Source organism: Coregonus lavaretus, assembly GCF_964263955.1.
Source record: "Coregonus lavaretus genome assembly, chromosome: 23".
In the NCBI taxonomy this organism is placed as follows: Eukaryota; Metazoa; Chordata; class Actinopteri; order Salmoniformes; family Salmonidae; genus Coregonus; species Coregonus lavaretus.
The window spans coordinates 45,800,765-45,823,042 of NC_140010.1; the positions used below are offsets into that span (position 1 = coordinate 45,800,765).

The 22,278-nt window shown below is 40.4% G+C and overlaps 1 protein-coding gene across 2 annotated transcripts in view; it reads left to right on the top strand.

Annotated features, from left to right (window-relative positions):
• Positions 1 to 18,777, top strand: part of efr3a (EFR3 homolog A) — a 289,375-nt gene extending 270,598 nt beyond the window's left edge. Inside the window, exons 20-25 of one of the 2 annotated variants that reach the window (XM_084139709.1) lie at positions 2,849 to 2,934; positions 3,380 to 3,428; positions 6,042 to 6,145; positions 12,342 to 12,391; positions 12,695 to 12,825; positions 14,072 to 18,777. In XM_084139709.1, coding sequence (XP_083995835.1) covers positions 2,849 to 2,934; positions 3,380 to 3,428; positions 6,042 to 6,145; positions 12,342 to 12,391; positions 12,695 to 12,800 — 395 coding nt within the window. In that variant the 3' untranslated portion in view covers positions 12,801 to 12,825; positions 14,072 to 18,777. Of the gene's footprint in view, positions 1 to 2,848; positions 2,935 to 3,379; positions 3,429 to 6,041; positions 6,146 to 12,341; positions 12,392 to 12,694 lie in introns of both variants that reach the window. The other variant, XM_084139708.1, reaches the window with a different exon arrangement.
• Positions 18,778 to 22,278: the final 3,501 nt, after the last annotated feature.

Consider the following 22,278-nt stretch of genomic DNA (forward strand, 5'->3'; position numbering starts at 1 on the left):
ACATAGAAGTGATATATTAGTCTTTTTTTGTTGATAAATTGCTTACACGTTTGTATTTTTCTCCCACTGAAATTAGAGTATTTTGTGTAGATCGTTGACAAAAAATGACAAATCAATTTGATTTCCACTTTGTAACACAACAAAATGTGGATTAAGTCAAGGGGTGTGAATACTTCCTGAAGACACTGTATGTTTGTCTTGATTGAAACACTCCAAATCGACAAACTTAGTGCCTCAGATTTGGATTCATTCTCATCAATTTACCCAGAATCCACCTCAACATCCTGCATGTTCTTTGAGCCATGCATTAACTTTTCAGCTCAAATCACAAATAGTGTAATCGGTTGCTGGGCAGAAGTCCTCTCCCAGCATTTCTTTAGTTGACTCTGCTCTAGGCGTCTTCCGACAGGGGAGCCAGAACCTACCAGGTGGTATAGGGGAGGATTGGGATGGCTGCGTCCCGAATTACACCCTATTCCCTTAATATAGTGCACTACTTTTGACCAGAGCCCTATAGGGTGCCATTACGGACGCACTCTGAGTCCCTGGCATCAAGCTGTGCAGATGTGCTTAGAACTGCAGGAAGGTCGACACACTGGGAGAATATCGTTTTCCCCCTTTTTCATTGCCTTGTTTACAAATGAAATAGGCTCCATAATTCAGCTCAATTCTTTTGCCAAAACGTCATGAAATATAACATCCCATGTCTGCCGTTTTTTTCTCCTAAATAACGAATCCTGTCCCCAATGGCATATCTATAATTTTCGTGGGCAAATTTTGTCAAGAAACTTTGTCATCAAAAGTCTGGCATTTTCTGGATTTATGGTGCTTTCAAGACGACTGGAAACTTAGGAAGAAAAACAACGTTGAAGCATGGCGTCAGTGATCTTCAGGTCGGAGCTCTAGAAAGAGGCCTGAGTTCCCGACTTGGAATTCCGAGTGAGATGACCATTCAAAACGTATTTTCCCATTCGGAGCTCGTTTTTTTCAGAGTTCCCAGTTGTCTTGAACTCACTGAAGTCATGCTGGATTGACAGCATGGCCAATGTATTTAACATTTTCTGGCCCATATTGTTGCGTGTGAATGTTTATCCTTTTAAGCTTGGAAAAGAGACCCTTAAACCCAGACCACACACCCTCTCCACCAAATAGCAGGCAGGGGAAGCAAAATAGTGATTGCTTTGCAACGCTTGCAGTTAGCCACTGATTCCTTCATTCACCACTCATCGTTGAATTTGGGATTTCCAAGTTGTTGTGTAATGTTTATGTCCAATGGCCGATGAGCACCGATACGTTTTATCTATATTTTCTCTTCATATGACAAGGATTGAAAATGATATTTACATTTTAGTCATTTAGCAGACGCTCTTATCCAGAGCGACTTACATGAGCAATTAGGGTTAAGTGCCTTGCTCAAGGGCACGTCGACAGATTTTTCACCTAGTCGGCTCGGGGTTTAGAACCAGCGACCTTTCGGTTACAGGCACAACGCTCTTAACCACTAAGCTACCTGCCGCCCCCATATGCCAGTAGATTGTTGAGGTGATTCATGATGATGACTGCTTGTCTAGCTTGCTAGATAATATTTTGAAAGTAGGATGTTGACATGATCAGTCCAATCAAAGCTACGGTAGATATAACGTGATTTGACAATTTATCTGTGGGCAATGACCTTGAGCCTTCTTGGATGGGCACTTCTAATGTAAATCTATGGCAGTACCCAAGGTGGCTTGAACTTTCTAGCTCTCCGTGTAGATATTACGGTGACGTAGTGTCCCCATGAGTGACAGAACACTGAGCCAATCACGGCACAACTAGAGAAGATGACCAACCCCTACATTCTGTATTTTCCGCTGGCTGCCCCTCCACCACAGGAAGCACTGAGCTAGGCTGAAACACCTGCATTTTGGAGCTGCCTTACTCAAGAAAGCCTGCCCTGAATGACAGGTCGCCACTGACTATTCGACACTATTCACGTAGGTCCATGGTAGTCGCCATGTTAGTGTTTAGGTTCCAATAGCAAGTATTCAGTGTGAATATGGTAATGCAAATATCCACAACACACACGCACACGCACACTGGACACAAACACACTGGACACACACACTGGGCAACCGTGTCTTTCATCACATTTCTGAGCTCTCATTAGCACCTTTCCACAAGTGGCTAGCTCATTAGTCATACCTGTTTTAAAGTGTGTTTTCAAGCTGTATGGGTCACATTGGCTCACACAGGTTTTTACCAACAATGATGAACACTTTTATACAGTAGCCTACTACAGACTTGGCCGGTCTGGCTCAGAGAATGCTTGCTTAAATAATTACTTACAACTACAGACGGGCACCACAACAAGCATGATGTGATTCAGGTTAATTAAAGAGTTTGTGACACACCATCTCCCACAAATCTCCCAAAACTATACATAATGGTATATAACAAAGATATAACAAATGTACTGCATTCGCTCTTTATTTAGAAACCCATTCATCTGAGATGTTAGTTTTTTCTTTATTTTCTTCCTTTTTGTATTTTTATTGAGACAGGGAGACATGCAGGTGGGAGAAACCGATTAGGGTTGGAGTGGGTATTGAAACCCCTGTCTCCGGTGGTGAGAGGAGTGCATATGTGTCAAGCTGGGAGTTTGTCTGCTACACTACAGGCTCTGCACATCTGAGATGTTTAATGGCATTGAAATGTATTTTGTATCGTATGTATGACACGGCTACAAAAAGAAAGGCAACTAGATATCCCCTGCACATGTGTGTTGCAGTACTATTCTTGACTAACACTCTACTGTATACTTCAAACTGTAGACAAACTCCACTGAAGTACTTGTTTTATGATGCAGATGAAGACCGCTTCACCAGAAGAAAGAGTTTGGTTGACACCATTTCTCTTCAAGTGGACTTCCCTTCTGATAGCCTACCAGACAAGGTACATCTGGACATATGTATGCCATCCTGAAACAGTTGAAATAATTGAACAAATAAAAAAAGGAAGTAAGCTTTGTGACATCTTTTGGAGTTTGGATCTATTATGTTTTTGCATGTCTGAACATAAACAAATTAAACTTTCAACACTCCCAACAACATCGAACACCCAAGCAGTGCTCCTAACTTTGCTTTCTATCGCACACAAATGTACATGTCATGTCTTTTTATTGTGATTTCTGAGATTGTTGTGGGGATAATAGGGTATCCAGTTTAACTTGGTATCAGGAAAAGTTGGTGTCAGTAATATATGGGCTGAAGCCATATATTGTTAATATTCTAATTATGATTCATAAAACAATATGTACCTGATATACTGTAAGTACAGGGAAGATTTCTCAATGCCAAGGGTTCTGTTGAGTAAAGTACTCCACTTTCTTTCTTTGCAGTCTCTGCTGGCTGAAGAGATCACCTTCGAGACTCTGAAAAAGGCCATTGGTAAGGCATTTAAATCCCTGTAGCTATGAGCAGAACCCCTTCAACTGTATTAGTCTTTTGTAAAGTCAATAAGTCTTTGTAAAGTCTATCATAGCACATAAGGTGACACAGCATTTTAGCAAGCATAGTTAACAATAGACCCCCTTTCTTGATAAAGTGATGATTGTATTACACAAAACCGATGATTTTGGATTCATTGACACAAGAACCACTATGTTCCATTTCGAGCAACTGAGCTTTAAGGCCCAGTGCAGTCAAAAACTTTATTTTCCTGTGTTTTATATATATTTCCACACTGAGGTCAAGTCAAATCAAATCAAATGTTATTTGTCACATGCGCCGAATACAACAGGTGTACACCTTACAGTGAAACACTTACTTACAAGCCCTTAACCAACAATGCAGTTTTAAGAAAAATAAGTGTTAAGTAAACAATAGATAAGTAAAAAATAAAAGCAGTAAAATAACAGTAAAAAATAACAGTAGCGAGGCTATATACAGGGGGTACCAGTACAGAGTCAATGTGCGGGGGCACCGGTTAGTCAAGTTAATTGAGGTAATATCTGCATTACCAGTCAAAAGTTTGGACACACCTACTGGTTTTTCTTTATATTTTACAAATGTTTACATTGTAGAATGATAGTGAAGACATCAAAACCATGTGTTAAACAAATCAAAATATATTTTATGTTTGAGATTCTTCAAATAGCCACCCTTTGCCTTGATGACAGCTTTGCACACTCTTGGCATTCTCTCAACCAGCTTCATGAGGTAGTCACCTGGAATGCATTTCAATTAACAGGTGTGCCTTCTTAAAAGTTAATTTGTGGAATTTATTTCCTTCTTAATGCGTTTGAGCAAATCAGTTGTGTTGTGACAAGATAGTGGGGGGGTATACAGAAGATAGCCCTATTTGGTAAAAGACCAAGTCCATATTATGGCAAGAACAGCTCAAATAAGAAAAGAGAAACGACAGTCCATCATTATTTTAAGACATGAAGGTCAGTCAATACGGAACATTTCAAGAACTTTTAAAGTTTCTTCAAGTGCAGTCAAAAAAAACATCAAGCGCTATGATGAAACTGGCTTTCATGAGGACCGCCACAGGAATGGAAGACCCAGAGTTACCTGCAGAGGATAAGTTCATTAGAGTTACAAGCCTCAGAAATTGCAGCCACAATAAATGCTTCACAGAGTTCAAGTAACAGACACATCTCAACATCAACTGTTCGGAGGGGACTGTGTGAATCAGGCCACGGTCGAATTGCTGCAAAGAAACTACTACTAAAGGACACCAATAATAAGAAGAGACCTGCAATGGACATTAGACCGGTGGAAATTTGTCCTTTGGTCAGGAGTCCAAATTTTAGATTTTTGGTTCCAACCGCCATGTCTTTGTGAGACGCGGTGTGGGTGAATGATCGATCTACGCATGTGTAGTTCCCACCGTAAAGCATAGAGGAGGAGGTGTGGGGGTGCTTTGCTGGTGATACTGACTTAACCAGCATGGCTACTACAGCATTCTGCAGCGATACGCCATCCCATCTAGTTTGGGCTTAGTGGGACTATAATTTGTTTTTCAAAAGGACAATGACCCAACACACCTTCAGGCTGTGTAAGGGGTATTTGACCAAGAAGGAGAGTGAGGAAGTGCTGCATCAGATGACCTGGCCTCCACAATCCCCCGACATCAACCGCATTGAGATGGTTTGGGATGAATCGGACAGCAGAGTGAAGGAAAAGCAGCAAACAAGTGCTCAGCATATGTGGGAACTCCTTCAAGACTGTTGGAAAAAGCACTTTTTTGGTTACTACATGATTCCATAAGTGTTATTTCATAGATTTTATGTCTTCACTATTATTCTACAATGTTATTTTTTTAATATATATATAAATAAAAACACTTCAATGAGTAGGTGTGTCCAAACTTTTGACTGGTACTGTACATGTAGGTATAGTTAAAGTGACTATGCATAGATAATAAACAGAGAGGCAATGCAAATAGTCCGTATAGCCATTTGATTAGCTGTTCAGGAGTCTTATGGCTCGGGGGTAGAAGCTGTTGAGAAGCCTTTTGGACCTAGACTTGGCACTCCGGTACCGCTTGCCGTGCGGTATCAGAGAGAACAGTCTATGGCTAGGGTGGCTGGAGTCTTTGACAGGTTGGAATAATACTGTGGAATTTTGAAAAGGATGATAATGCCCTTTTAGTGTAAGTGCATTTTGAAAAGACCGCCTCATCACCAGGCTGTAAATTAGTTAAAAGACCAATAAGAAAGAGGGTTTAAAACCTCTCTGCCAATAACGGCTTGTTTTCAGTTTTCCCCTCTTCACTCAGAAAACTCCCACGGTCCTAGCAGCATTTTTGCTTGAGAAATTGCTGTTTACTAAGCAGCAGCTTTTTTATATATTTTTATTTATTGAAAACAATCACGGTAACGTACTTAATTATTACCCAGACGAGATTTGATATTGAAATAAAAACGGCTGCATTGAAACTTTAATATGTCAAACTACAAAGACGTTACCAGATCATTTTAAAGTAAATACCAGGTTAAAACCAGCTGAAATAGGAGACAAAATGTAATTTGTAAGTGGCACTCTTCTCTCCAGATACCACAGGGTTGGAGGAGCAGGAGAAGGAGAAGAGGCGCCAGGTCATGGAGAAGTTCCAGAAGGCCCCATTTGAGGAGATTGCCGCCCACTGCGAGTCCAAGGTAAACCAAAAGACAACGTTGACCACAGTGCTGCCACACGCAAACTGCATACTCTCTCTTTCACATACATACACACACACACACACACACGTAGATCTTTACATTACTCCCTTTTTGTTTGCAAGGCCTTACTTCCGTCTTATCTAACTTTGCTGTTGAAGTATAGACACCTGAGTTGCCTAACCCGTTCACTCTTGAGGTTCTTAAGGTCTCCACCGAGCTAGAAATATCTGCTTTTAGTTTAATGTACCGTATTGCTGGAAGAAAATTCAAAATACATTTCATCTTGATGTTCTGGTGCCGTTCGGGCAATTTAAAGTTTTGATATGGGACTTATTTGTGAAGGAATGTAACTAATTGTCTTGGTGATTTGTGATGTTTTATTTGTGCTTCCCATGACAGTATTTTGTATTTTAATGTGTATATGTTTGGGTATAATGTGTATATTTATTTTGTACAGTGCATTCGGAAAGTATTCAGTCCCCTTGACTTTTTCCACGTTTTGTTACGTTACAGCCTTATTCTAAAATGGATTAAATGAATTTTGACAAAGCGAAAACAGAAATACCTTATTTACATACAGTTGAAGTCAGAAGTTTACATACACGTTTTTAATGGAGTCATTAAAACTTGTTTTTCAACCACTCCACTAATTTCTTGTTAACAAACTATAGTTTTAGCCAGTCGGTTAGGACATCTACTTTGTGCATGACACACGTCATTTTTCCAACAATTGTTTACAGACAGATTATTTCACTTATAATTCACTGTATCACAATTCCAGTGGGTCAGAAGTTTACATACACTAAGTTGACTGTGTCTTTAAACAGCTTGGAACATTCCAGAAAATGTCATGGCTTTAGAAGCTTCTGATAGGCTAATTTACATAATTTGAGTCAATTGGAGGTGTACCTGTGGATGTATTTCAAGGCCTACCTTCAAACTCAGTGCCTCTTTGCTTGACATCATGGGAAAATCAAAAGAAATCAGCCAAGACCTCAGAAAATGTCCTCCACAAGTCTGGTACATCCTTGTGAGCAATTTCCAAACACCTGAAGGTACCACGTTCATCTGTACAATCAATAGTACGCAAGTCTAAACACCATGGGACCACGCAGCCGTCATACCGCTCAGGAAGGTGACGCGTTCTGTCTCCTAGAGATAAACGTACGTTGGTGCGAAAGGTGCAAATCAATCCAAGAACAGCAGCAAAGGACCTTGTGAAGATGCTGGCGGAAACATGTACAAAAGTATCTATATCCACAGTAAAACAAGTCCTATATCGACATAACCTGAAAGACCGCTCAGCAAGGAAGAAGCCACTGCTCCAAAACCGGCATAAAACATCCAGACTACGGTTTGCAACTGCACATGGGGACAAATATCGTACTTTTTGGAGAAATGTCCTCTGGTCTGATGAAACAAAAATAGAACTGTTTGGCCATAATGACCATCGTTATGTTTGGAGGAAAAAGGGGGTTGCTTGCAAGCCGAAGAATACCATCCCAAACGTGAAGCACGGTGGTGGTGGCAGCATCATGCTGTGGGGGTGCTTTGCTGCAGGAGGGACTGGTGCACTTCACAAAATAGATGGCATCATGAGGAAGGAACATTATGTGGATATATTGAAGCAACATCTCAAGACATCAGTCAGGAAGTCCTCTGTAGCTCAAGTGCTCAATTGGTAGAGCATGGCGCTTGTAACGCCAGGGTAGTGGGTTCGATCCCAGGGACCACCCATACGTAAAAATGTATGCACACATGACTGTAAGTCGCTTTGGATAAAAGCATCTGCTAAATGGCATATTATTATTATTATTATTAAGTTAAAGCTTGGTCGCAAATGGGTCTTCCAAATGGACAATGACCCCAAGCATACTTCCAAAGTTGTGGCAAAATCGCTTAAGGACAACAAAGTCTAGGTATTGGAGTGGCCATCACAAAGCCCTGACCTCAATCCTATACAAAATGTGTTTGCAGAACTGAAAAAGTGTGTGTGAGCAAGGAGGCCTTCAACCCTGACTCAGTTACACCAGCTCTGTCAGGAGGAATGGGCCAAAATTCACCCAATTTATTGTGGGAAGCTTGTGGAAGGCTACCCGAAACGTTTGACCCAAGTTAAACAGTTTAAAGGCAATGCTACCAAATACTAATTGAGTGTATGTAAACTTCTGATCCACTGGGAATGTGATGAAAGAAAGAAAAGCTGAAATAAATAATTATCTCTACTATTATTCTGACATTTCACAGATCCTAACTGACCTAAGACATGGAATGTTTACTAGGATTAAATGTCAGGAATTATGAAAAACTGGGTTTAAATGTATTTAGCTAAGGTGTATGTAAACTTCCGACTTCAACTCTAAGTATTCAGGCCCTTTGCTATGAGACTCGAAATTGAGCTCAAGTGCATCCTGTTTCCATTGATCATCCTTGAGATGTTTCTACAACTTGATTGGGGAGCACCTGTGGTAAATTCAATTGATTGGACATGATTTGGAAAGGCACACACCTGTCTATATGAGGTCCCACAGTTGACAGTGCGTGTCAGAGCAAAAACCAAACCAATGAGGTCGAAGGAATTGTCCGTAGAGCTCCGAGACAGGATTGTGTTGAGGCACAGATCTGGGGAAGGGTACCAAAAATGGAGAAAAATGCACCAAATTCTTCCTGAATCTCCAATACAGGAACGCTTCCAAAAATAATTTGCAGCAACTCGTTACTAAAGACTGAGTCATCCATGATTCTCCAAATTATATTTTAAAAGAGGAAGCTAAATATTTTAAGCAGATGTTTTCTTTTCCATCTCATCCTCACCCTTTGAATGACGATTACTGTAAGGAGTTGTTTCCAAATAATACAACAAAAATGAAAATTAACAAATGCACAAAAAGATCAGTGCAATGGCCAAATTACAGAGGAATAACTTTTTGAGGCTATTAAATCCCTTCAGTCTGGAAAAAACCCAGGGCTTGATGGCATACCGGTAGAGGGATATCAAGCCTTTTTTTATATATATATATATATGCCCCATTATTAGCTTGTTTTAGAAATGGTAGTCCATCAGGTACTCAGCAGGAAGGTGTGAGTTCACTATTATTAAAACAAGACCCAGATGGCAAATATAAAATCCAGTCCATCTAAAAAACTGGAGGCCTCTTAAACTTCAATGTTGTGATGCAAAAATAGTAGCGAAATGCATAGCACTCAGAATGAAAAAGGTTTTACCAGGTATTGTTCAGCCTGATCAGACTGGTTTTTTTTTACATAGATGATACTTTAGAGATAATATACAACAACTACTAGAAATAATAGAACAATATGAAACATCTAACAAGCCAGGCCTGGTATTCATAGTGTATTTTGAAAAGGCCTTTGATAAAGTAAGACTGGATTTTATAAATAAATGCCTGTATTTTTTTCAATTTTGGTGAGTCTCTTATTCAATGGGTAAAAATAATGTATAGCAACCCCAGGTGTAATATAGTAAATAGCAGCTACTTCTCAGAGAGTTTTGAACTGTCAAGACGAGTTTAAACATGGGTGTCCGCTGTCACCATATGTTTTCATTATGGCCATTGAAATGCTAGCTATTCAAATCAGATCAAATAACAAGATTAGAGGATTAGAAATCCAAGGTGTCCATGTATAGTTGAAGTCGGAAGTTTACATACACCTTAGCCAAATACATTTAAACTCAGTTTTTCACAATTCCTGACATTTAATCCTAGTAAAAATTCCCTGTCTTAGGGCAGTTAGGACCACCACTTTTATTTATTTCATCACATTCCCAGTGGGTCAGAAGTTTACATACACTCAATTAGTATTTGGTAGCATTGCCTTTAAGTTGTTTAACTTTGGTCAAACGTTTCGGGTAGCCTTCCACAAGCTTCCCACAATAAGTTGGGTGAATTATGGCCCATTCCTCCTGACAGAGCTGGTGTAACTGAGTCAGGTTTGAATGCCTCCTTGCTCGCACACGCTTTTTCAGTTCTGCCCACACATTTTTCTATAGGATTGAGGTCAGGGCTTTGTGATGGCCACTCCAATACCTTGACTTTGTTGTCCTTAAGCCATTTTGCAATAACTTTGGAAGTATGCTTGGGGTCATTGTCCATTTGGAAGATCCATTTGCGACCAAGCTTTAACTTCCTGACTGATGTCTTGAGATGTTGCTTCAATATATCCACACAATTTTCCTTCCTCATGATGCCATCTATTTTGTGAAGTGCACCAGTCCCTCCTGCAGAAAGCAGCCCCACAGCATGATGCTGCCACCCCTGTGATTCACGGTTGGGATGGTGTTCCTCGGCTTGCCAGCATCCCCCTTTTTCCTCCAAACATAACGATGGTCATTATGGCCAAACAGTTCTATTTTTGTTTCATCAGACCAGAGGACAATTCTCCAAAAAGTACGATCTTTGTCCCCATGTGCAGTTGCAAACCGTAGTCTGGCTTTTTTATGGTGGTTTTGGGGCAGTGGCTTCTTCGTTGCTGATCGGCCTTTCAGGTTATGTCGATATAGGACTCGTTTTTACTGTGGAGATACTTTTGTACCTGTTTCCTCCAGCATTTTCACAAGGTCCTTTGCTGTTGTTCTGGGATTGATTTGCACTTTTCGCACCAAAGTACGTTCATCTCTAGGAGACAGAACGCGTCTCCTTCCTGAGCGGTATAATGGCTGCGTGGTCACATGGTGTTTATACTTGCGTACTATTGTTTGTATAGATGAACGTGGTACCTTCAGCCAGTTGGAAATTGCTCCTAAGGATGAACCAGACTTGTGGAGGTCTACCATTTTTTTTTCTGAGGTCAGCTGATTTTTTTTTTTTTCCCATGATGTCAAGCATAGAGGCACTGCGTTTGAAGGTAGGCCTTGAAATACATCCACAGGTACACCTCCAATTGACTCAAATTATGTCAATTAGCCTATCAGAAGCTTCTAAAGCCATGACATCATTTTATGGAATTTTCCAAGCTGTTTAAAGGCACAGTCAACTTAGTGTATGTAAACTTCTGACCCACTGGAATTGTGATATAGTGAATTATAAGTGAAATAATCTGTCTGTAAACAATTGTTGGAACAATGACTTGTGTCATGTACAAAGTAGATGTCCTAACCGACTTGCCAAAACTATAGTTTGTTAACAAGAAATGTGTGGAGTGGTTGGAAAATGAGTTTTAATGACTCCAACCTAAGTGTATGTAAACTTATGACTTCAACTGAATGCCGATGACTCAAGTTTTATATTAAGTCTGCAAGCTAGATCCTTACAATGTCTTATTGAAGATCTAGATAACTTTTCTGGCGTCTCTGGACTAAAACCTAATTATGATATGTGTACCATATTACATGCTGGATCTTTTACATTACCCTGCAGTTTACCTATAAAATGGGCTGACTGTGAAGTAGACATACTTGGTATTCATATAAAAGTAAGTTTGAATTACACTGAGGTGCAACGCTGTTACATCCCATGCCTGTTTCCCTGAGGCTGATGTACAAGCACCTGGTGGCCTGGTGGTTGGGAGCTTGGGCCGGTGGCCGATAGGTCGCTGGTTCGGGTCCCCGATTTTATTTGGTGGAAGATCTGTCGACGTGCCTTTGGGCCGGGCGCTTGACCCTGGCTGCTCCTGTGGGTCGCTCTGGATGGGAACGTCTGCTAGATGACTGAATGTAATGTAAATGTTGAGCGGCTTCACTGCAGGCAGATGGTTTGTTTTAATATTCACAACAACATTTTTTTTTGCATGAGGACAAGTCTTCTCTTGATGAATGACAAGTCACTTAATTGAAGAATCTCTGCTGTTGACCAATCTCCGACGAGGGGGCATAGACTTCGGCTACCGACTTCGGCTTGCCTCGAGAAACAATTTTGTGTGCCTGAACAGCTGAACAAACCTAACAAAAACGTCACAAAATGTCGTCATAATATATGCAGACGCCTTTAGGCAGCCCAAACAAACACTTAGACGGCCCGCCCAAGGATTTCAATGGCAGAAAAATCCCTGAAACACAAGCACACACGCACTTTGTGTATAGTGACTTTGTAAGCTACACAGGTCCGACAGACTGAAAGCGTAGCAAATTGAAACACTGAAATCACATCTGATTGAATTGTACAGACTCCTTTTTGATGAATATATGTTAAGTATATCGAACTCAACCCTCACTGTGGTCGCTCTTCATCAACAGGCCAATATGTTACATGACAGACTGGCGCAAATCTTCGAGCTCACTATCCGGTAAGTGACCATTGAGGTCAAAAGATGTCAAATTATGGTCAGAATAATTTTTTACAAGGGTGACCTTGTATTAAATTATTACATGTATAATTGTATTGTCCAATAATTTCTGAGGATGCCCTAAAGATTTACCTAACTGCTTTCTGTCTATCTGGTGTGTTCTTCTCAGACTATAGAAACTGTGGTGTTGAATTGTGTTTGCTCCCCTTATCTTTCTTATCCCTCCATTTTGTCTTTCTCCATTCGCTCTTTCTCTTCCCTCCTATTTCTGTATCTCCCTTCCCTCTTTCTCCCTTTCCTCAGGCCCCCTCCCAGCCCCTCTGGAGTGGTGTCTATCTCTGCGGGCCACGCTCAACACCAATCTGTCCCTGTCTACGAGATGAAGTTCCCCGACCTGTGTGTCTACTAGATCAAAGACCCGCCACTAACACCTTGTATCCTCAACCCTAGCCCTGACCGTTTACCCTACCCAGACCTGCGTGTCTACTGGAGCAAAGACAACCCACTTAGCCCTTACACTCTAACCACTATTAACTTATACACCCAACCCTTCACCCAAAACCCTAACCACTAACACATTGTACCCTCAACCCTACCCCATTGCCTAACCCCTTCAAATATGGGTGTCTATTAAAGCAAAAACAATGGCAGGATAGAACCACTAAAACCATATACCCTCAACCCTACCCCCTAAGTCTGCTCCTTAGCCCTATACCTGATGTGTGTGTCTACTACAGCAAAGACTAGCTGGACCACTAAGCCCTAAAACTGAGTTCCCTATTTCTTAACACTGCCCCACCTCAGACTAATGTGTATATTACCAGATGAGCTTCCATTCAAACACACACACACACGCACGCACACAGGCTACACACACATGAACGCGTGCGCGCGCACACACATTCGTATCTATAGTCTAATCAATTAGCTGTGGTGCGTTGGCTTATATGCTTGGAAAGTGGAGATGTCATGGAATATCAAAAAGTCTACATTACTGGAGGCACCTTGTCGTTTGGAAGATACCATCGCGCTTGCTAGCAAAGAGATTTGTGATGGCTAACTAACAGTAAATAAGTTAATTGTTTTGCCTCACCTAGCCAGCTAAAATGGTTTACAGTTAGTTAGCAATCGTTTCTAAACTATTTTGCTAGCAACAGTAGTGCTTCCGTGTCAATTATAACCAGTCTCACAAAATGGTGTCTCCAGTTGTTTACATTTTACCATTGTGACGCCCATCCATGCATATCCATGCATTTTCTTGCATATTAGAGAAAAGTCATTTTAGCAGCCACCCTTTTGTTTTAGTTTGCAGGCAGATAAGCCATGGTGCTGCAGAAAGCTAATGCCTTGTTTGGAGGGACAGGCTTACTGAAAAGCCCTCTAGAAGTGCTAATTTGAAATGTCTACATTTTGAAATGTCCCGATTTAATGAAAACCAATTAATATATGTTCATCTGTGTGAAAGGACCAGGTGAATTTCAGGTAGAACATTGAGTCTTGGAAATGTTGAAATTCTATTCTGGAATATTCAGGAAGAGACAGCTGGGTGGGTTGAGCAGGGTTCTTTATTACAGGTCCTTTATGGCAGTGTTTCCAAAATGCTGGGTGTGGGACCAGGCTAGTAACGTGCTAGTAACACCCCTGTTATGTTATGGTCTTGACTTTTGGTTCCCTCCATAGGAATCCAGTCACCACTGTTCAAAACCTACTGGAGTCATGCCCTTCAGGACCTGTACTGAGGAATGGTATTGTGGACCAGCTAACGCTAATAGAAAAGCAAGCAGTTTATTACTAAAGGCACCATGTCATTTAGTTGATATATTGATAGTTTAGGATGATATGGCAGCCAAGTGCACTCACATTTTTTGGTGTTAATTGAAGTGTTCAGGCATCTGTACTGAACACTCCCTTCACTTCCACTTATCTTTTTCATAGCACTTTCACAATATGGTACGAAAACAGCAAAATAACATTTAGTTATTTTTATTACATCATCTTGACAGGATTCATGTGAAGGCTGTTAAGTCCTCTTTTTCTTCTCAATCCTCTCACCGATGCTGAACACAATACAGCCAAATATTCTAACGCAATGGACTTTGGATAGCTGCATCTATTTTCTTGTAAGCGATTTTAACATGAACAGTTAGTGATTTTTCATTATTGACTGTCACATTACAAATCTCTGTCATTTCTCTTTCCAGTAATTTGATGAACCTGCAATTTGACATGACGTGTTGGTTTGATATCACAATGCATCAAATAAATATAGATGCAGTATATACAATGTTATGCTTATTGCTATAGGCCAGATGTTTATGTGCAGTATAGGGATTGAGCTGCAAATTCATATTCTTCACATGGGTTTCATAGCTTGCAGCTTCCTGTGGATATGTGTCATGATGATTTGTCTTGATTTAGTATTGATCGTTATTTAGAATATGTGGGAAAATATAATCGAGAGGGTTCACCAATATCGTTTTCCAACTTACCCGGCAAGACTAGATCTGTCATAGCTCTGTTGGCTATCTAGAATACCAAAACACTTTCATCATCGCCAAAGAATCCATTTGCCACGGCCCCCACCCGTCCCCTCCCTCCCTCTAACGTCTTAATAACGATATCACTCAACCTTTGGTTTCTGAGTGAACCAGGTATCTGGCTGTGTGCTGTTTGGGGCTCTCCACTGGGCTGTCTAAAAACCCAGGTTGTTATCGTACTTTACTATCTTTACAACCTGGCTCGGTGCGGGAGTCTCTCCTGTTCCTAGTGCTTGGTATGAGGCAGACATGCTGTGCAAAACGCTGCGTTAGTCAAGGAAAAAAAGTCCTCAATGTGCGGTTGTGTTAGAGAACCAGAGGTCGGATTATAACCGATTATTTTGGAAGGACCCAACTAAGCAAAGGACCATTCGGCGAAGGGGTGGGCATAGTTAAGTCCTACAGAGGTTAGTGTCAGGGGTCAACAGTCCTCCCAAACAATACACTCTAACAATGACTATGGGGCCATTTGAAAAGAAGCTTCAGCGATATGGGTGATGTTGAGATGGTTAATGGTGTGGGCTCAAGTTGAAGAATAGAGAGGATAAAGTGATGTTGGTTACAGGATACTGCAGAGCGTTGCTGTGGGTGGTTTTGTATGTTCAAGGTGGTTTCGTATGTTAAGGGTTAAGTCTCGCTCAGTCAGGCTTTCAGTCTCAAGTAAACTGAGCCACTGTGAGAGACTTGAGTACAGCTTGCGAGACTAGTGGATCAAAATTGGTTAGTGTAGTGAGGAAATACGCCGGGCGGTAGGGTGTACGATTGTAAATGGGAATCGCTAAGGCTTCTGATAGCAGGGTTGGGGGAATCGCTAAGGCTTCTGATAGCAGGGTTGGGGCAATCGCTAAGGCTTCTGATAGCAGGGTTGGGGGAATCGCTAAGGCTTTTGATAGCAAGATTGGCTATTGAGCTTATTGGTTGGCCTATATGTCCAGGTCCCATAGGAAGAGGTGATTGGTGGACACCAGCTTCAGCCATTTTAATTGATTGGTGGCGGAAAAGGATCTTTTGGGAAGTAGCCTCTTGGATTATATATATATATTTTAATGTGGAAGCTAACGTGGTACTTAATGACTCAGACCTAAACCACTTGTGAAACAGATAAATACCAAATTTGGCACAGATGATTGGACCTCAAACAGATTTTTCAATTGTTAGGCTCTCGCAGCTGGGTTGTCGAGATCGCTGCCTTTGCTAAGAAACTTTCGGGAAACTCACCCAAGAGCAGCATAAGTCAACAATGTTCATCCATATCCATTGTAGACAAGAAAATCTTAATTTGGTCTGAGACCTTTTTCCCATTTTGACCTTCTAATATGTAGAAATGCCCCTATTGATGCATATAATCTGAAGTCATATCAGAAATGTCTAATCTTATTCATGGCCAAGTGCAATATGTTTTCCTCTGTATGATTATAGGATTGTTTTTCTTTTGCAACACGTAATGTCTTATCTTGAACTGTGGTGTCACTTTAGATAGCATATAGTACTTTGAGTTTATCGAGAGATGTATTATGAAATATCAAGTGTGTATGGATAATCTATGGGAGTTAACACATGAGGTTGTAGACCATACAGCATCATTGACTGAGATTGAGTGCCAGTCTGTGTTTTTCTGTCATGCCCAACTCCCTGTCACTCATTGGCTTGACAATGACGGCAATGGAGTAGACAAGAGCACAAACAGGTCTGGGACCAGGCTATCATTGACTTTCTTTATGCTGAATTTGTCAATAGTCTACTATGGTATATTTTTTATAAATATTCATCATACCAGTGGCATGTTGCCTGATAGAAAATTAGTTGGGAGCTATAGTTCTTATGTTTATTGTTCAAAATCAACACTCCTCTTAACGTGAAATGGTGCAATGGGAGGCCACTGTTTTTGGCTAAACCAGGCTTTTTGAAGTCTGATGTTTTCTTGGTGTTTTGAGACGCCCCCGTGTGTGCTGGTTTTCCTTCCAACTGATCTACGAAATCCTTTCCGAAGGACAAAATCCTGACAAAAGTCGTGTTAATGCCAGATTCAATTCAATATTCAATAAGCAGCTCGATTAAGTATTGTGTGGATAAAGTCGTGTGTGGATAAGGAGATAAGTTTGTATGAAAACCAGCAACCACAGGGGGTCTGAAGATCTGGTGTGACAAAGGCTTCGCTGTGGTGAAGAGGCTGCAGGGATATTGAGTCCATTTTCTCTACTTATTACAATGACAAGATAGAGAATAGTGATTATAGACTCAAATTAACAGTATAACTATTAACAATCATTTGAGAGACTGGTCAACAATGGCTACAATTAAGCATTATTCTTAAAACCCCATGCAGTGTTTTTAATGTAATAACATCACTTTGTCTAATAAATCACTGTTTATTTAATTATTTATATAACTCCAAAATGTATTTTTATAATTTATTTCCCTGAGCCTCCTTGGGCCACTGAAATGCTGAGTCAGATTGTGTGGGCGTTAGGGAACAAAATGAAAATGGGTTGAATATGAAATGAGATATGTACATACACAGCCTGAATGGCTTTTGGGTGGGACCAGCACCAAAACTAGGAGGGAATATGTAAATATTTGCATTGGTCTATTATAATCAGATCGCCTGGTGATGTAATGCGGTGGGCCAAATTACATCCCACCTGAACAGGCTGAAATTCCAGGCTTTTTATTTCAAACAGCTCTTACACAAAAAAGGCATTATCATAATTTTCACAAATTTGTGTTATTTTGACCTCAGAGTATGGAAATATCAGAAACGTTTTAACTGCACTGCCCCTTTAACATATGAATATTGACATTGTTTGTGCTATGTACATGGTACTATGGGAGACATGGTTTAACATTGTCTGATTTATGGTATTGGTCATTATTATGGCAACGATGCATGATGGGTAATTTTCCCAGGTTAAATTTCTTGGCTATTTGTGGCAGGTTCTATTTTCTTGCAGATCAGAACAACTCCAGGCATCATTATGAATTGATTTGTGAAACAGATAAAGGGACCACGTTGATACGGACTTAGGCTATAGATTCTCTTATGTTTGTGATGCAAAACTAAGTATTTTCTGCCTGTTTTAGAGATACAGTGGTCTGATGTCAATGTTAAAGTCAAAAACGTGATTTTCCTGTTTTCTTTAATGATATTTCCACACTATGAGGTCGAAATAACTCTGAAAATTATGATAATGCCCTTTTCGTTTAAGAGTTTTTTGGAGAGAAAAAATGCCTGGAATTTCAGCCTGTTCAGGTGGGATGGAGTTTTTGGCACACAGCATGACATCACAGTCTGATCTGATTATTCTGACCAAAGACCAGTCATCTTTTATTTGCATATGTATCTCCCTACTTTGAAGGGGTAAGCGGCGTAGGCTCTAGAGTCTAGACGATCTTATCCACCAGTGCTGTGTATGTAAATATATGAACATTTGTGTCAACACGCTCAGCCTGATCGTGTGGGCATTTCAATGGCAAAGGAGGCTTAGGGAAATAAATTATAAATTATTGTGTGTTTATTTTCAAGAAATAAACACAGTGATGTATTAGACATACAGTGATGATAAAAATAAAATAAAATCTAAGTTAAAAATACTTTGATAAAATTAAAAAGGCTTGCATGGGGGCTGGTAAGCTATCACAATTAAAACATATTAATTTAAATTCATGACCTTTGCAATGTAATTAAAAACCACTGAACTGCAAATAGTAAAGCTTGGCTCATTTCAAACTACGCATTGTTAATTGAACCACTATGATGACAGAGCTTCTATTCAATAGTGAATTATTGTGCATAGAGATTATTATAAGATAAACATACAAGATCAAAATAAAATGGTTATATAAAATCTATGAATATGCCTTGTGTGTTTTTGTTTCTGTGTCCTTTAACACATTAAAGACATGCTCCAGAACTTTGGCTACTACTAAGTATTTTTTAAACATCCAGCTTTGGGCTGTATGTGTCAATGTGTAGTTCATACATGCATAATCTATGAGCAGAATTACTGCTTTACCTCCTTAGTTTAAAAGCGACTGTTTTTCTGAAAGCTGTGCTGTGTCATTTTCCCCAACGTGGACTAGCTCCTAGCAATTGAAGTTATCCAATGAGCTTCAGCCCCTCGCCATTTGAGTGACATCTAGCAAGATTCACACACAGCAGAGCGTGAGAGAAATGACATGGTGCACATATCTGCACATACGTGATGTAGTACGCAATTTTCAGGGATCACTTTTGGCTCGTGAGCGCTATCAGAACTACTAGGTAAAAAGTATACCAAAGTACCGGATAATCTCTTTAATACCAGAGTATGATTACAACAAAACTTGGACTATTTGAGTTATGATAAGTGTTATAATGCATTATAAACGCACTTATAAGGATTTAAATGTGTGTTACCATAGATGTTTCAATTTGATGCCTTATGGAAGGTACAGGCACGACTCTCGCTCACAATTAAAATCTTAGTGCTTTATTTAAAAACATGAGGGAAAAATCACATCCAAATTATGCATTTTGTATCATTTATCCCCATAGCACTTTATTTCTAGGTCTGTAACTTATCAGAAAAATATTGTATAAAGTTCACTAAAAGATCATGCCAATTCCAAAATAAACGCATATTATGACAAATCTGTGTATGTGAAGATGTCCAATTCTTTTACAATAATTTATTGCTGCCTACCACCGTTAAACACCATAGTAATCAAAGTGTTGTGAATACATTATGACAGAACATTCAACCTAGAAGCCATTTGCTTTTCAATAAAATGTATCCCACAGGTAACATTACATTCACATTTATTTGATCAGGTTTCTTGTTTTTGCTTTCTTTATGTAATATCTGTTGTGTTCTGTTTCTACATACAGTATGTATCGGAGAATGATAGCATTTACCGATCGTAACCTAAAACTTGCTACGTGTCAAAAATTACAAATCAATTTAGAAAACTCCATTCAGATTAACACTGAAATGCATCTTGTGAGTATTAAAATGGCTTCCTATTCCGTCCTTAGCACTGATCTATAAACACACCATGGACAGAAGTCATTCTAGAGGATGAACTTTCAACTTCTCCCATTCTTTAAAGCTACAGTCTGTGATTGGTACATATATATTTTGACTTTTAAATTAATGATATATATAGCGAGCAATTGATTCATGAGCTTAGTACAACAGTTTTACATGATCAGAGCCCAGAATAAGCTTATTTTCTAAATGTTGTTTTCCAAAACCCAGACTGTAGCTTTAATATCAGTGAAGATGAAGAAAAGAAGATAAGAGGAGGAAGCTACACTCTGGACTATTGAGACTGCATTTTAAGGATCCTCCGTCAGTTCCCTTCCTCTTGTTCTTTCCTCTTCCTCCTCTCCCCCTTCCTCTTCCTTTTCCTCTGCTGGTCTTCCAGGCCTACTGGGCCGATGACCATGAGCATGGACCCCGTCCTGCTTCTCAGGCTTGTGATTGTGTGTTTGGACCATACTCGGCAAAAGACCCCCCACGGCCTCTGGCTATGGCCCCTTCGACCCTCTCTTCACTAGAGCTAGGCTGGGGTGGTGGAGGGCGAAGCGGAGTAGGTGTATCGGTGGCTCCACTCTGTAAACTGGGCCTCTGGTTGTTGTTGTTGTCCATCTCCTGCTCCATGCTCGCCTCCTCGCTGTAGTGTGGAAGTAAAGTGCGCAAGAGTGTTGGGGATCCACAAGTGGATCTGAATCTGGCCGTGGCTCTTTGCTCCTTGTCAGAACTGTCTCCTCTCTCCAGCTCTGCGCTCTGCTCGCTGGATGCAGGTTGTGTGCCACCCGAGGGATTTGGCCCCCTGTCGTCTGCATCGGGACCGTGGCCTGTGGCACTGGTCCAGAGGGATGCTGTGGTTGAAGTGGGCTTGCCATGCTCTCGGCGCTCGTCTTGTCGCGCGCACACACACTGGAGCTTTTCACACACGCTGGAGCTTTTCACACACGCTGACCCTGCGACCTTGAAGATAAAAGGTATTTATAAGTCCGTGCTCTGGCTGGGACACTCAAGGACATTCGGAGACTTGTCCCGAAGCCACTACTGCGTTGTCTTGGCTGTGTGCTTAGGTTCGTTGTCCTGTTGGAAGGTGAGTCTGAGGTCCTGAGTGCTCTGGAGCAGATTTTCATCACAGATCTCTCTGTACTTTGCTCCATTCATCTTTCCCTCGATCCTGATCCTCAGTTTGGTCAGGCGGCCAGCTTTAGGAAGAGTCTTGGTGTTTCCAAACTTCTTCCATTTAAGAATGATGGAGGCCACTGTGTTCTTGGGGACCTTCAATGCTGCAGAAATGTTTTGGTACCCTTCCCCAGATCTGTGCTTCGACATAATCCTGTCTCGGAGCTCTATGGACAATTCCTTCGACATCACGGCTTGGTTTTTGCTCTGACATGCACTGTCAATTGTGGGACCTTATGTAGACAGGTGTGTGCCTTTCCAAATCATGTCCAATCAATTGAATTTACCACAGGTGGACTCCAATCAAGTTGTAGAAACATCTCATGGATGATCAATGGAAACAGGATGCACCTGAGCTCAATTTCGAGTCTCATAGTAAAGGGTCTGAATACTTATGTAAATATTCTATTTGTTTTTTTCATACATTTGCAGAGATTTCTAAAAAACTGTTTTCACTCTGTCATTATGGGGTGTTGTGTGTAGATTGCTGAGGATTTATATTTATTTAATGAATTTTAGAATAAGGCTGTAACGTAACAAAATGTGGAAAAAGTCAAGGGGTCTGAATACTTTCCGAAGGCACTGTATGTGGGCTATTGCACCCAAAACATTGTGTGTGTGTATTATGGTACCGGTTAATTGGGACCTGCATGTACCGTATCCGGGCTCAGGCTTGTTCTCTTTAGACAAAACTGATTAATCTTGCATTAATGTCAGTAGGTGACAAAAGGGTCAAGGTAAAGGTCTATGTATGTTGCACATGTATCTCAGGTCAGAAATGTGCCCTTTTATACACTAAAGCCTCATTTTGAAAAGAGTTTCACTAACCTCAACATGACCACATGAGTAAATAAAGAATAAACATAAATAAAACATATCACTTTCTTGAATATCAGCCTTGACAATGGTCTCACTTTTAACTACCACGTTTTTCTCAAATGCACGAATCGCCAAATCGGAACATGTCCGTTTATTTTTATTTCATAATTTCTTGAATACCGGAGAGACAATAGTCTCACTTTTAACTTCTTCACATGAATCGCTTCATTGTTTGTTCTCACTTTACTTTAGTTTCTCACTTTCTTAAATACTGGAGTGACAATAATCTCACTTTTATTAAACCATCTTTCTTCACACAAATCACCTTGTCACTTGGAGAGCA